This window comes from Malania oleifera, chromosome 13 (assembly GCF_029873635.1).
Source record: "Malania oleifera isolate guangnan ecotype guangnan chromosome 13, ASM2987363v1, whole genome shotgun sequence".
Classification (NCBI taxonomy): domain Eukaryota; kingdom Viridiplantae; phylum Streptophyta; class Magnoliopsida; order Santalales; family Ximeniaceae; genus Malania; species Malania oleifera.
This window is the reverse complement of record NC_080429.1, coordinates 56,916,548-56,933,470: the sequence shown is the minus strand read 5'-3', so window position 1 is coordinate 56,933,470 and position 16,923 is coordinate 56,916,548. Positions and strand designations below refer to the sequence as shown.

The 16,923-nt window shown below is 35.3% G+C and overlaps 2 protein-coding genes across 3 annotated transcripts in view; one reads left to right on the top strand and one right to left on the bottom strand.

The window, feature by feature from the left end:
* The window catches only part of LOC131146492 (lysine--tRNA ligase, cytoplasmic), a 42,993-nt gene extending 40,555 nt beyond the window's left edge, over positions 1–2,438 (bottom strand). The window contains exons 1-2 of one of the 2 annotated variants that reach the window (XM_058096125.1): positions 2,169–2,438; positions 1,822–1,897 (exon numbers count right to left, since the gene is read on the bottom strand). In XM_058096125.1, coding sequence (XP_057952108.1) covers positions 1,822–1,897; positions 2,169–2,272 — 180 coding nt within the window. In that variant the 5' untranslated portion in view covers positions 2,273–2,438. The remainder of the gene's footprint in view (positions 1–1,821; positions 1,898–2,168) is intronic. The other variant, XM_058096124.1, reaches the window with a different exon arrangement.
* A 7,658-nt stretch (positions 2,439–10,096) lies between these two features.
* Positions 10,097–10,510, top strand: LOC131145858 (uncharacterized). The gene has a single exon (XM_058095036.1). It carries the CDS (start codon positions 10,097–10,099, stop codon positions 10,508–10,510), a length of 414 nt encoding a protein of 137 aa, XP_057951019.1.
* The last annotated feature ends 6,413 nt before the right edge of the window (positions 10,511–16,923 follow it).

Here is a 16,923-nt window from a genome sequence, read left to right as displayed (position 1 = left end):
ATATTACCCCCTACCACAGCATTAAATTCAAGCAGTTTTAATCAAAAAGGCCCTAAACGTCAATATTAGTGGGAATAAAACAAAAAAAAAAAAAAAAGAACTCCACACCTAATTTTCAACATAATGTTCCAATCTATATAAAAGTGCTACTCAGCTCTCCCTCTACCTCCCTGCCTAATAGTGAAAACTATGTCAAGTCATCAACATGATGCTATCACTGCATTTCTCACTATCTGCTTATGTATCATACATAAAGAAGGAGAAGAAAGGGTAAATGATCGAAATAGTTCTGGAATTGTGAATTTTCAAGACAATTCAAAAGAGGGATAAAACCCTAGAGTTTTAAAACAATTAAAAAGAGTCGAAGTTGTATATCATCTTTCCTAAGAAATGGAAGCATGTAGCCGTATTCAAATTATTCAGCTACATGATGAGAAAAAAAACATCTGGCAACACTCCTTATCTATCTAACAGTTTATTCTATATGGTACTTAAGTAAGATGAAAACCGATAAGAAGTGCATCTTGCTTGGATAGGATTTTTGTTTTTATTTTAAAATTCTAGAGGCCCTTGGGGAAAAGGTTTAAGGCATTCTGTGCATAAATGGTAAATTTTTCCATCTTAAGAAGTTGTGCTTGACTTGGAATTTTGGATCTGGTTGGACCTAACCGAATCATGAGTCATAAAATTTGAATCAAGAATTATACAGTTCCTTGTTGAAGCATTTTCCTACTACAAGATAATCAATGCAGGAAAAAAACCACAAGTCAATATTACCTCCCACCATAATATTAAATTTCAAGCAGCTTTAATCAAAACAGCCCAAAATATCGATATTAGTGTAAATAAAACAAAGGAAGATGATACATTTCATTTTCAATATAAACATATCAAATCTATATAAAAATGCAACTCTGCCCTCCCTCCATGCCTACTATTGAGAACCACATCAACAACTGCATTTCTCAATATCTGCTTAGGTATCATACCTGAAGAAGAAGAATAAAGGGTAAATCAAAAAGTTTAGGAACTCTGAATTTTCAAAACAATTCAAAAGAGATAGAAGTTCATGGATTTTGTTTTTTTTTTTTAATTCTAGAGGCCACTGGGAAAAAGATTCTTGAGACATTCAGTATATAAATGGTGAATTTTTCTGTTTTAAGAAGTTGTGCTTGACTGGGAATTTTGAATCTGGTTGGACCTGACTGAATTGTGAATCATAAGATTTAAATCAAGAATTATCCGATTCCCGGTCAATTCCTGTTTCTATGTACCTGCTACATTCAAATTGGGCACCTAGTGAATGGAATCAAATCATGCAATTCGAAAAAATGTTACAATTCTGACTAGAAAATAACTTGAAATATATCTTTGAATCAAGGATTTCCCGTTAGTTCAAATTATGTATATCTATACAAGATGCATATATTAGCCTGTGCACAACCTGAATAAAAAGGACACCCTCTTAATTTGATAAACAAACCAGAACCAGTAGACTTAATTACAAGGCTAAAAAGAAGCATTATCCCCGCGGCAGAGAAGCAAAAGCAGACAAATAAAATAAGATAATATAATATTCAAATGCAATTGTGAGCTCAAATTACAAATAGTCAAATATTTAAATGCAGGAGTTCAGCTGCATGAGCTTTAGATGGAAAATATCGTTCCAATTGTTCAGGAACTGAAATAAAGGAGAATCTAAGGTTTAAAATCATCTCCTCTTCACTTCCTCCTTTCTCAGCAACTAAATAGGAAATAGAAAAATTACGATTCCTGAAAGCCATGACATTTCTCAAAGTTAGGACTCTGTAAAAGCAGTACCTGTCTCGCTTTTTCCTCCTCTTTGCGCCGTCTTTCCTCTTCCCTCTGCTTATTCTTTAGTTCCTTCTTGCGGGCACTGTTCAAAATTTACAAGATCAACGCAACCAATCAAACAACTACATATATGACACTGACAAAGATTTCAGTCAAAATACCTACTCCAAGTTTGGGTGCTGAGGGGGGAAGAAAAAAAAAAGAGAGAAAAAATGGGCTACAGTAAAAAGGTTCAGGGAGGGGAAACTGCTCAAAAATCACACAACATTTCTCATCTTTTCCTGCATTTTATCGGAAAATGAGCGCGCTAGAACATGGAAAATGGGAAGACAATGAGAATGGAGCAGACTTACTTCTTGCTTAGCGCTTCAGCAGACGCTGTCGATTCCGTAGGAGAAGAAGAATCCATGGATATTTCGGAAATTGCTTGCGCGGTTCTCTCTGTAACGCCGTCCATGGAGAGGGAGAGAGAGGGAGAGGAGTCCTTGAGCTCGCAGAAATGACAGAGTACTGGTGCGTGGTCTGCTGGCAGCTAGAAAAAATGCTTGTGTTAGAAACCCTAACAAGCGAATTAGTAAAAATAAATATAAGTAAATAAAATTCTTGAGGACATGTTATTTTATAAATCTAGTTGGTGGGACACGGGCACTCCTTACTTATACATGCTGGCTGTCTATGGCACAGTGTTAAATTTAAAATCAAATAAATAAAGAGATTTGGGGTAGTTTTCTAAAAACTAAAAAATTGATGTCATGTCAGCTCTGGAGGTTTTTAAGAAACATCTTCAAACTATTCCCAATATCATTAAACTATTCCCAAACAAAAATGAGATTGTTTCAAATCAAAAAAAGATTTTTGGACCATGGAATTTGAGTTTTTTCCCCTTTTATTATTATTTTATAATAAAATCTTAAAAAATACTTTATTTGAAAAAAAAATTTCCGATTTAATGCTTACGTAATCTCGCAGGACCATCCTGCGAGATTTAAATGGTTAGGGGAATTAATATGCTGATGCGTGGTGGCAAAATCTCGTAGGATGGTCCTGCGAGATTTGCATGGACCATCTCAAGTACTTCTACCACGATTGCGCACCCAAGGTTGACCCTGTTTCCGACGAGTTCTTCGGTCTCAGCTAGATGTCGTTCAAAGCAACATCTCAGGTACTTCCACTTCTCGGCAGAGGGCCAGAAGTCGTCAGACGTTGAAATCCCCCTCGCCAAGCCCACCATGATGGATGATTTTGCAATGACAGAGAAATTTGTCGTAATCCCATATCAACAGGTGGTGTTCAAATTGCAGGAAATGATCAGCAGTGGCTTGCTGGTGATCTACGACAAAAATAAGGTGGACCGATTCGGAATTTTGGAAAAAAATGCAAGTGATGCTTCTGGGATCAGATGGATTAATCCCAAAACCTTTCGCCATTCAAACCTAAAGGTAGCTTCATAATTTTTTTATATGCACCAATCTTTTAAGTATCATTTATGGACATTACGATGTCTTTGCAGGAGGAGATCTCCAAGGAAAAATCAAGAGCTTTTTATTTGGCAAGTTTCAAGAATTACCCGAGGAACTATCATTCTGAAATCCCTTTTGTTATTGCAACTCTTTTTTACATTTCCATGGTAAAAATGTTCTCTTACTGATTTTTATTTTTGGGACCCCCCCCCCTCCCCAAATTCATCTCAATATTTGTAAAATTTTTGCTTCGTAATGGTATGTCTGGAGGGTGTACTATAAAAGGTAATAAAATATACTGTTGCTCTTTACTTCTCTCTCTCTCTCTCTCTCTCTCTCTCTCTCTCTCTCTCTCTCTCTCTCTCTCTCTCTCTCTCTCTCTCTCTATGTTTTTTTTTTTCTCTTATCTACAATTTTTCATTGAAGATTTAAGTTTTGCTTTCAGACGGTGAATATAAACAAGATTAATCAGAACCCAGTACCTTTGTGAAGCATGCATAACCAAGAAGCTTGGGTCATTCTGCATTATTTCGTGTTGAACACAAGCAAATCTAGGTTCGGTGATACCTTTAGGTCCGACGGGAGTCACGCAAACGTGGGGTGATGGGCGGTGACGAGGATGACCAGGAGGGAGCTGCCTCGCGTGAGGCCGGAGAGAGACGGCATCGTGGTGGGGTACGTGACGGACAGTGTTTGGGTTCAACTCGGATATGGGGATCTTGTCAAGTCGGAGATGGGAATGAGAGGAAGAGGGAGAGAGAGAAAGAGCCAGAGAGGCAGCAGTGGCAGAAGCAACTGTGCGTGTAACAAACTAAACGCGGGAGGGGAAAATAATTTCCATGCAAATGTCCATCCAAAATCTCGCAGGACCATCTTGCGAGATTTGGCCACCACGCGTCAACATATCAATCTCCCTGGCTGTTTAAATCTTGTAGGATGGTCTTGCGAGATTTCGTAAGCCTTAAATTGGGAAAATTTTTCCCAAACAAAGTATTTTTTAAATATTTTATTATAAAATAATAATAAAATGGGAAAAAACTCCATGAAATTTATCTAAGTTTCAATAAAAGTAATTCAAAAAGTAATTACTTTTGTAGATAAAATTAAAATTAAAAAATAATTGTAGAGATTCTTTGGATGTCTTAATTATGTGTCTGACTATTACCATAATTTAAAAATAATTTGAAAACCTTTATTTCAAATACTTAAGAAAAAACCACCCAATATTGTCTAGAAAATGAAGAGTCAAGTTAGACATTTATCATGTCCTCAAGCTTACTTGACAGTTCAAACTTATGCTTCAAAAGTAGGATATGGTGGTGTCCTTTTATAGAGTTTAGAAAATCAAACTAGGATTGTGAAATTTCACTCTAGTATATGGTCAATACACCAACTTAATTATTCTACCATTAAAAATAAATTTTATTTTTAGTATTATGTATTTTAAAAAATTGAAGATGATATTTTCAATAAATAATTCTTACTCAAGATATATTGCAAGTCCAGAGTAGAAAATTGCAAAAAGATATTCAAAACCTTGCCTCCAAGCAAAATCTTGCTAGATGGCAAGTGATCCTTCCAAACTTTGATTTTAAAATTGAATTTATCAATGGGAATGACAATTCATACCCAATTTCTCAACACAGTGTTTGTAGAGAAAAGCCTCTATTCAAGAAAAAAAATTTGTGATAGAAAAGAAAAGAAAAATCAATCTTCCAAAGTAATTCAAGCTTCAGGCATACGACAGCACACAGTTGATGATTATGTTTTATCTTTGTCTTCTTCCTCCCCTCCACCCTTACCCCTTCAAAGCCAAAATAGATTTGCCCTCCTTGGAACTATTCCAAGATTCTCTGTTCAACCTTCAAGCAAATACCTAAATCAAATACTCCTATATTATAACCCAATATATTCCTAAAGAAAATATTCTTCCCATTGCTATCCTAGAACCTGAATTTTCCTATGAAGCAAACTCAAAAATTGCAAAGAAAATATTTCCTCGTAATTTTCTTTTCATACCTATAGCCCTTCTCAAGACTCAAACCTTTTTATGAGTTCGTGCTTGTTGATACCCAATGCATCATTCTAAAACATACTCCTGATATCAACAAAGAGAATCGCACTATTTCAGTAAAGTGGAAATTCTCAAAATTTTATCATCTCAAAATTGGAATCAATCTTTATTTACTATAAAAAAAATTTCAAGAAATTTGAACCACTAGGTTATGATTACATTGATTATCAAAATGTCTACTATAATGCCTTTTATTTTAGAAACTTTAATCATTACTAGTTTATTCATTGTAAGTCAATTTTTCAAAAATTTGTACCAAATTGATTTTTTCAATGGTGGATGTATTTAGGGGTCACTCCCCATATCTAGACCTCCCTAACCCCCTCAATGTTTTCAATACCAACAAGCTTTTCAAAGAAACATTCAAACTTTCATATGCATAAATAGAGTTTTAGTTGATAATCAAGCTTAAAATCTCATAGATCGTGTTTGTTGGGATTGTGTTCAAGTGAAGAATTATGATCATGCCCTTTCTTTGACCTATCAATTTAAGATCAAATGGTAGGCCAATATGACAAAAGTCGAACGATTTTATCCTTTGATAATTCTTAAATGGCTAAAATAGTTTTCAAAACCCTCAAAAGTTACAACATTATCTTCAAGTTCTAATGTTATGATGTCCCTAGCACAACCATCAAGCTTCCTCAATGCTAAAAGTAAGTATGACCTATACTTGCAGCAACATCATTCAAGAAGGATTACAAAACCTTTTTAATGGCAGTCGCATCAAGCTTATATGGCAATTTTGACAACAAAGATTAAGATCTTGGTCTCTCTGATCTAGATAATGACGACTTATTCGACAATTTTTACTCAAAATCACCTTGTTCATATTATTCAATTTCTTGTATCAAGATTTCATGATTTCTCCTAAGAATTTTAGATAGGGGTGTACAAAATTTATGGAAAAATTCAAATGTCAAACTAAAATCAAACTATTTGACAGTTTAGTTCAATGTTTCGATGTCAATCTTTGATTTTTGTTTTGAATTTTATCAAAATTGATTTTGAATTTTGATTTCACAAGAAAATAGAGCCAAAAAAATTGAAAAATCAATTACAATATGAAATTATTGTCATTAATAATATATATATATATATATATATATATATATATATAGACACTCACACACACACATACATGTCCTCACATGAATATATTATTTGATCATTTTTCATTATTGTGTAAATATTCAGCTTTGATTGCATTTAAAAAGAAGCGTCAAAGGTTAAGACTGCATTAAGAAGAGTTGGCCACTAGGTGTACTATTGGGAACCAGCTTAGAGAAACCAGGAAAGACACTTGCCCCTCTAAAACAAAGCATTTTGTCTTGATTGAGAATTATTCCCTCCCATCATTCAACTATAGTGGTTCTGACTTAATTGTTCAACTAATGAGTTGGGCTAACTATCAAAAACCCATTTACTTTGGGCAATAAAATAAATTATTGTAGGGTAGGCTTGCTAATTTAGTTAATGGGCTGGTTGTGGAAGCCCAGTTCTATTGGGCGTTAAAACATAAGTATTTTGGGTCTTCCTTTAATTAGACCAATATGATTATGTTGGAGATGTGGCTTATATTTTGGTGGATACATTCACCGAGAAAGCATAGCGATGCAAAGAACAAATGGAGAGGCTTATTGGAGGAAACCGTCATCGGTTTTGCCTGACGGTTTAGCATCAACAAGGAAACTATCGATGGTTACCCTAAACCGTCGACGATTACAGGAGCAGTCTATAGGGGAATTTCTTTTTGTTTGAAACCTTTGATGGTTTGGTTGTTACCGTCGACGGTTTGGTTCGACACAAATATGGAAACTTGAATCATAGATCAGTAGATTGGGGGGATTTGGAGGATTTTTGTAACGACCCAAAAAAATTATAATGATTAAAATAATTAGGAAAATAATAAATGGAATAGGTAAATAAATAAAAAGGGAAAAAGGGAAAAATTTAGAAAGAAGAACAGCAGACCTCGTTGACGAATATACTGTCTTCGTTGACGAATGTTCAGTCTCTCGTCAACGAAAAGATCCTGAGTGAGCAGATTTCAGATTTTAAGTTTTGTTGACAAACGCACCCTCTCGTCGATGAAGTCCCTTTTGTGGTTTGTCAACAAAGTCTGTCTTCTCGTCGACAAATCCACATGGCAAAATCACGTATAAAAGGAACCAAGGAAGCTTCCTCGCAAAGAAATCCATTTCTCTCCGTTCTCTCTCTAGAAAACGTCTCCTCTCCCTTCTCTCTACAAATCCGGCTCGGATTCAGCCCGAATCGACAAACAGAGACTGGTACGGTGTTCTAAGGAAGATTCTCTACACATCTAGCAGAGCAGATTTCTAAACTGGGCTTTTTGGGAAATGCTTCAAAGTTGAGGTAAGGGTTAAGATTCTTAGTTTTTGGGTTTTAAATGCTTATGTGAGGTTTATAGGTCGAGGAAATGCAGAAATAGTAAATTATTTGGAGCTTATCTAATTAAATTAGGGTTTTTGATTCAGGATTTTAGTGAGTGCCACAGACATCTTCTGGAGTTCCTGTTGGCGTAGTTCAAGAAAGCAAGTAAGGGGGAATATATATTAAACCAAATTTTATGAATTAAATGGATTATGTTATGTATGTATGTATGTATATGTTTCGGTATGAGTTTAAAGTGTCAATCGTTTAAATTATGATTTCTGAGCCTAAGGCTGTTTTATTAGGTATGTATATGTGAAAATGGACTAATGAAAGTGAAAGAATTTTCAGGATAATTGTGTAAGAAATGAAAGGTATATTTTCAGTATATAAATGATAAATGTAGGTTGACTTATTTTACAAAAAATGTATGAATTTTACTGCTAAATTGTGTGGCATAAGTAAAATGGAAATTCTGTGTTGAATTATGTTATATGTATGAGATACAGGTTATACAAGGAATGCAATGAGAATAAAAATGTTATACGGATTATTCTGCATGTGATTGTTAATGCAACCATGTAAATGATGAACAGATGAAAAGGAGCTATAGACTAACTGATGACAGCTAAAAGGAGCTGTAGTAGCAGATTTAGTGCATATCTATGTGGACTAACTGATGTATAGCTAAAAGGAGCTGTAGTATGAATGTATGAAATGAAATGAAATGAATGAAATGAAAGAATGAAATGAAATGGAAATGAAATATGAAATGTGAACAATGTAAAATAGGAAAGAGCCACGTAAAGTGAAATGCTACGAAATGTCAAAGTTAAGAACATGAATAGATGAGAAATGCAGGATAAGAGAGACAGAATAATGTATTACAGTAGTATTAGTATATATGCTAGTATAACATGGTACGTGTTATGGGTGGGACAAACTTTTCGCCCGAGAGCTTACTGAGAAAGGCGAGTGCCCTAGTAGGTATTAGATGTAGCAGGAGGCTGCATAACGTATTAGGGCATAGGGAAATTACTTGTATAGGCGGGTAAATTTCCTTATTCTTGGGAGCCTTTGTTGGTAAATCTTTGTATGAATTGTGTGAGTACGAGATTGCTATTTCAATTGAGGGCTTACTGAGTAAGGTAAGTGCTCTAATATGCTTTTGTTGTGACCATTGGTTGCCTAAAGTATCATAACAGAGGGGTGCTACTTGTATAGACGGGTAATCACCCCAATCCTTAGGTATTCTCGTAGGTAAAATACCTTACATGTGTTTGATCAGGATCAGAAAATGATTTTAGAAATTATGATGATGATTTGCAAATGATGAATATATATACATATGTTATTTACAAACCTCATGTTAGCCACACGCTGATTTAATATATTATTTCTTCTCTTACTGAGATGTGTCTCACCCAAATACAAATTTGTCTTTTTCAGGACTTTCACATGATCAAGCTTAGAGAGTTCGAGATTATTATAGCATTTTCGGGTTATAAAATGAAAAAGGGTATAAACTTGATGATATTTTTGAGATGTATAAATTTATGTTTTATGTTTTCAGTCTTTTGAGTTGTGAATACTGGAAGTTGTGGATATTGTTTTTGGAGATATGTATATATGTGGACACAGGTGGAGAAATGACTTATTTTGGAATGTAGATAGATGTAGAAAATTCTAGTATTATATTGATTAAGGATTGTAGTTATGTTTTTCGCTGCGTAATTGTAAATGGAATAAGAGGTACAGGAAAATGGATTATGTGGCACTCGAGTCCCACTAGGCAGGTTCGGGGCATTACAATTTAGTATCAGAGCAACAAGTTTTGGGCTCTACAAACTTAGGAATGATTTATACCAGAGTATAAGAATTAGTTAGGACGAGGATACTAGATGGATAGGTTAGGTGTTGAGAAGTATAGGATTTTGTTTTGTAGTTTAGAGGTGGAAATACGTCAACGATTTCCTGTGATTTTTCTAAAGCATTTGACTACCTCAGAAAAGCCATGGTAAACCTTAGATGATTTCGTTTCTGAGCTATGAAACTGGTCCTTCTATGGAGAACTTTGATGTATATTAGATCTAAATTTAATGATTGTATTGAGTAGATTATGATAATGGAATTCTTATCTCTTTCCTGTCCTATTTTTAGGATGGATCCTAGAGATGAGGATGTAGAGGCTAAAGGAAGGGATGGTTCAGAGACTTCTAGTGAAGAGGACATTGATACATCTGCAATGTTATGGGGTATAGCTTGACAGGTTAGAGCCGAAATGAGGAAGAATCCGACAGAGTAGAACTGTCCACCTACAGGTCAGGGTTGCAAGATCAAGGAGTTCATGAGAATGAACCCTCCGGCCTTCGTAGGAGGACTTGATCCAATGGTTGCGGAGAATTGGGTACAGGAGATAGAGGAGATCATGGCTATACTCGACTGCACGAACAAGCAGAAGGTCCGTTATACCGCATTTAAGATGACCAAAAATGCAAAACGTTGGTGGCTTTCTGTGAAGCTACTAGAGGAGCAGAGACTGGTAAAGATAGCACAGACCTGTGAGCAATTTAAAGAGCTATTCTTTGATAGGTATTTTCCCTTATCTATCAGGGAGGAAAAGATTGAAGAGTTTACTAACCTGACCCAGGGGAATATGACTGTTGGGGAGTTTGTAACGAAATTTGTGGAGCTATCTCGCTTCGCATCCTTTATGATCCCAAATGAGGCAAGGATGGTTAGAAAATTTAAAAAAGGCTTGAGATGAAGAATTTACAAGTTGGTAGTGGGATTTTAGGTTTAGAATTTCCCAGACTTAGTTGATAAGGCTTTGGTACTGGAAAATAGCATCCAGGGCAGTACAGAGCCTACAAAAGTAGAAAAAAAGGCCCGCACCATCCAGTTTTCAGGTTGAGGTTAGTTAGGGATCGAGGAAGAAAGGGAAAGATGTAGTGGGCTCGAGGTAGGAGACAGGAGATTGGGGTTATCCTGGTTATCAGGGTAATCAGTCTTACTCTGTCTGCCAGAAATGTAATAAGAGGCATAAGGGTGAAAGCTGGTCTAAGACTCCTAATTGTTTTAGGGGGGTAAACTAGGGCATATCAAGCAAAATTGTCAGGAACCATTGCCTATTGTACCTGTACCGAACCAGAACTGGGGAAAACAGCAGATACCACTCGGAAGAAGTGGTCCAGTAAGAGTTTACTCATTGATTTAGCCTAAGCCAGATAATATCAGGGATACAGGTATGAGTTTATGATTAAGATAATAATGATTTTATTTAGTTATGGATGATGTGGAAGTTTACATGATGATTTTACTCAATTATAGATGATGTAAAAGTTTATCTGATGATAATACTGAATTGTATATGATATAATGGAATGTAGAAATAAATCATTAATGAAATTTTGAGGACAAAATTTTCTAAAGGATGGGAGAATGTAACGACCCAAAAAAATTATAATGATTAAAATAATTAGGAAGATAATAAATGAAATAGATAAATAAATAATAAGGGAAAAAGAGAAAATTTTGGAAAGAAGAACAGTAGACCTCGTTGACGAATATACTGTCTTCATCGACGAGTGTTCTTCTAGGGATCGTCGATGAAGTTCAGTCCCTCGTCGATGAAGAGATTCCGAGTGAGCAGATTTCAGATTTTAAGTTTTGTCGATGAATGCACCCTCTCGTTGACGAAGTCCTTACTGTGGTTCGTTGATGAAGTCTGTCTTCTCGTCGACAAATTCACATGGCAAAATCACGTATAAAAGGAACCAGGGAAGCTTCATCACGAATAAATCTATTTCTTTCCATTTTATCTCTCTAGAAATCATCTCCCCTCACTTGTCTCTTCAAATTTGGCCCGGATTCAGCCCGAATTGACAAACAAAAACCACTACGGTATTCTAGGGAAGATTCTCTACACATCTAGTAGAGCAGATTTCTAAACTGAGCTTTTCGGGAAATGCTCCAAAGTTGAGGCAAGGGTTAGGATTCTTAGTTTTGGGGTTTTAAATGCTTACGTGAGATTTATAGGTTGAGGAAATGCAGAAATTATAAATTATTTGGGGCTTATATGATTAAACTAGGGTTTTTAATTTAGGATTTGGGTGAGCGCCACAGGCATCTTTTGGGGTCCCTGTTTGCGTAGTTCAAGAAATCAGGTAAGGGGGAATATATATTAAACCAGATTTTATGAATTAAATGGATTATGTTATGTATGTATGTATGTATATGTTTCAGTATGAGTTTAAAATGTCAACCGTTTAAATTATGATTTTTGAGCCTACAGCTATTTTATTAGTTATGTATATATGAAAATGGACTGATGAAAGTGAAAGAATTTTCAGGGTAATTGTGTAAGAAAAGAAAGGTATATTTTCAGTATATAAATGATAAACGTAGGTTGGCTTATTTACAGAAAATGTATGAATTTTACTGTTAAATTGTGTGGCATAAGTGTAAACACCCCATTTTTACCTAGACCCAATAAAACAAAAATTATTATTATTATTATTATTATTATTATTATTATTACTCTTCTATCATTATCTTTATTATTATTATTTTTATTATTACTACTACTATTATTATTTTTAAATATTATTGTTATTATTATTATTATTATTATTATTATTATTATTATTATTATTAAGTATAATAAATAAAAAAGATAAAAAAAGAAGAAGATAAGAAAGTAGGGGGGCGGAAACCCTAGCTCCTCTACTCCCCTTCATTCTTCTATAAAAAAAAGAAGGGGCACTATACACGCAGACACAACCGCCCGGAGGGGGGGGGGGGAGGGGGGCGGGGGCAGCCCTAAAAAAAAGACTTTTTCGGCTCTCTCTTTCTCTCTCTTAAACCTGCGCAGCTCCCTCCTCTCTCTCTCACATTCACTCACGCAGCCATCAGCTCCTACCTCCCTCACGACCATTCAAAGAAACCAGCCTCCTTACCATCACTGATCATTCGTCACCCGCAACCTTCACCATCCATACCCTCATTGCACAGATCACAACCACCCCCTGTAACTCCGGCCTACTCCTTCCAACCACCATACTCTGCCACTCCACTCTCTCATCAGCTCCTGCAATAGTAGCGGTAATCAACTCCAGCTGTAGTAGTCCCCTCCGGGTTCCTCTGCTCTCACCGCTCCCCACTTGCCATCGCCACTGCAACACAGCCACAAGCTACCCACACCAAACTGAATCGGCCATGAGTAGTATAACCACGCCCCTCTCTCACGACACCTAGTAGCTCCAGCCATGAACTCTTATCTCCACAACCAGCACACACCCATTGGCAAGAGAAGCACACCCGCGGACATGGTCAGCCATAGGTCCACTCGTCTCTCTCACAGGCCAACCAGTGCCCAGCAGCCCAAGCTTTCATCTTTCACACCACATAGCTCCAGCACCACTCCCAGCAACATCACCATCTGCTTCCTCCTTCTCCCTTAGCCGACAACCGCAAGCTCTCTCTTTCTTCGCCGTCACGCCCATCGCCACCTCGCCATCATCCTCGCAGCAGTCACTCTCCCCCGCCATTCAATGTTGTGCCCATCTCCCATTCCGTCTCTGTCTTAGTCGTCGAAGCTTCGGTGACCTAGCTCCGTCAGCACACGGTGAGTTCCCTGGTAAACTCCTCTTGCATGCGAACACACACACACGTGCACGTGTACTTCTTCTCTATTTCTTTTCTTGTTTTGATTGGTTTTAACATTTAAAGCTTAAGACTTCATTGTATATGTGTGTATATTAATATATTATTTATTGTGGTATTTAGTTAATATTCATATCTAGGCTTTTATCGTATATATGTTAAAATTTTAACGTTTTTATTATAGGTTGCATTTTATCGTTGTGATGGTTGTTTAGATTTTTTGTAGTATACTAATTGGTTTGTTTTCGTTATTGTAGGGTTTTTTTTTTATTGCAGAGGTAAGAATTATATCGTTTAATATTTAAATATGATAATGTGTATTATTGTATTTTTGGTACTTGTAGGGTCTTCATCGTTGATGTATGTCTAGTTTTAATTACTTAGGGTTTTCTTTATTGTATATGTTATGTTTAATGTATGAATACTCATATTAGTATTTTAAGATATTTAGTATTAGTATTCTAGTATTTTATCATGCTTACATATAAAGGTGTCAATCATTATGGCAAGTTTAGCATCTTGGTATGCATTTAGTATTTTGCTATTATATTTAGTATGATAGTATAAAGAATATTATTGTATAATTATTATGCTTGTATTTAGTTTTACTCATTAAGCCATTTGTTTTTATATATGGTATTACTTTTTATAGTATCTTTAGTATTTTAATATATATTATATTATGGTATTTTATTACTTATTTTGACATTTGCAATATTTTAGTAGATATGTGTTATTATTATTATTATTATTATTATTATTATTATATGTATTGTGATAGTTTAATATCTTAACTAATTATCTTATTAACATATATTAAAACCTCCCATACTAGTATTTTCCTATAAAAAATTTCTATACAATTTCAAAATTTGGGAGTGTATTTTCTTAAATATTTTCTTGATTTTTATTCCTATAATTGCAATAAAAGGGTACAAGCTTTTGAAGCTTCACGTACCTCGGTTCTGAAGGAATATTATATATATATATATATATATATATATATATATATTAGGTATTTCAAAAATTCACTAAAAGGGAGTAATTTTAAAAACTTTTTAAATTTACTTAGGGATAATTTCATAATTAATTAAGTACCATTCGTAAGAACGGGTGCGTAGGGGGTACTCGTACCTTCCCCTCGCGTAACCAAACTCCTGATTTCAACTTCGGTAACGCAGACCTATTTTACCCTTAACTGGGTAGTAATTAAGTGTTCTAACCACACTAAAAGGTTAGTGGCGACTCCATTTCTATGTTTTTTTCAAAAATTTAAATCACATTTTTTATTTCGCCACCCCGGGGCACACGCACTCTGGGATGTCGCGACAATTTGGCGACTTCACTGGGGTCATTAGAGAGTCGAGTCAGTAATTAATTAAAAATTATCCCAAACTCAAAATTAATAAATCTTTTAGTTGCTCCTCATTTTGTGAATATTAATTGTAAATATTTTCTTTCCAAATTTTTTTTAAGATTATAAATTGTAAATATTTTCTTTCCAATTTTTTTTTAAAGATTTTTAATTGTAAATATTTTCTTTCCAACTTTTTTTTAGATAAGCATATTGATGGAAAATATTTTATTTCCAATTTTTTTTATTATTGCAAATATTTTCTTTCCAAATTTTTAGACAAGCATATTAATCGTAAATATTTTCTTTCCAAATTTTTAGATTAGAATATTAATTGTAAATATTTTTTCTTTCCAAATTTTTAGATAAGAATACTAATTGTAAATATTTTCTTTCCAAATTTTTAGATAAGAATATTAATTGTAATTATTTTATTTCCAACTTTTTAGATTAAGTGTGTTAATTGTAAATATCTGATTTCCATAAGTATGTGATTGATTATAAACACTTTCCTTTGTTGCTTGAATAAACATGTCATTAATTGTGAATAAGCATATGACATGCAGGTTGGATAGTAGGATCAGGCTAAACTTTAATTCACACACTTTTACGCTCTATACCCGGGCCTTCACTGCGAGGATTAGATAGGAGTGTAATAGCGTTAGTCCCTTCATGGCAGAGCTTGATGGGACCCGTGACCCACTCCACTCAGTGCGGGCTTTATCCGGACTCCTATGGGGAAGGATGAAATTCCAAACTGGGGACATTTTTGTCAATAGGGGTTAGAGACTACCCACACGTACTTGTTCATAGTTTTCCCCTAACTAGGATAGAGCCATGAAAAAACCCTATAAAATAGGTGTATCTACCTTGGATTGGGATAGGATCCTCATCCTTCTCCATGTGACTTAATCCGTGTCTTTCGTATATATGTTTGGTGTTGTGTTATGCATCTTGCATCCATTTTAGACATGCATACTACTTAGCCATTATTCTGGAAAAGCCTAATAATGAGACCATGACCTATCCTTTTAAAAAATAAAGCACTTGGCCTAAGCATTTTAAAATATGGGTTGACCCAACCCCTTTCAAGTAACTTAGGCCCAATTTTTTTTTTTAAAAAATAAACCTAGGCCCGACCTTTTTTCTAAACAAAAAGCCCTGCTTGGGCCTGAGTTTTAAAAAGGGTCAAACCTATATTTCAAAAGGGGCTTCGGCCTTATTACTTAAAAATTTGGGCCAACATTTTTAAAGCAATTCAAGCCCAACTCTTTTTTAACTCGGGTCTCGACCCATTAGAAAATAGCTTGAAGCCCATATTTTGAAACACCCGAGGTCCAAGTGCACATCAAAGTCCATAAGCTTGCGTTGAACCAACCCAATGGGTTGACTTGCTCGAGTTAATCCTAAATCCAGATCATAACCTGATCCTTCGTAGGATCTAAGGTACATGAACCATCATCAAGGAAATGAATGAGGGAGGAATTGAATTAAATTAGTGGTCCATTAATGGTCGGCTTAATCATGAAACCTTTCATTAGTTGATAAGGATTTTTTCAGAATTCTAGTAAAGTAGTTATTTAGGTTACATTGCATTCATGCACTTCACGCATAGTTATGCACAATAGGCTGCATGTATGTTCATATTCCTATTGTTATGTATTTTTGCACTAGTTACACCCATGCATAAACATCCATGGCATAACCTAATCATGCATTCTATGCTCAATTCCATTACCATGCATGCATAGTCATCTCCAATGAGTCGGTAATCACATCCCAATTTTTTGTAAAACCAATGTGCCAAGGTGGTGAAATCAAAATCCGGTATTCCAAAAGCAGGCAGAACGGAACGGTCTCTGTACATCCTTTTAAATTCCCAACGAAGGGTTAGAGTCATGTGGAAGGATATAGAAAGTCATATGAGATCTCCTGCACTAAATCATGAAGATGTCCATCAAGATGTTCAAAATATTAAGGATCAGATGGAGGAGGTAGCCCCCTCGTGGAGAAAAACCACACAACATCCAGAGCAGGTAGTTGAAAACAAGCCTTTGTTCCAACCATGACCGATGGAGTCGTTAGTTGGTCTAGGCCTAAGCCTACACGCATTTATCCTATCAACTCAGGGCCTGAGACCCCAACCAGAGAGAAATGTCCGA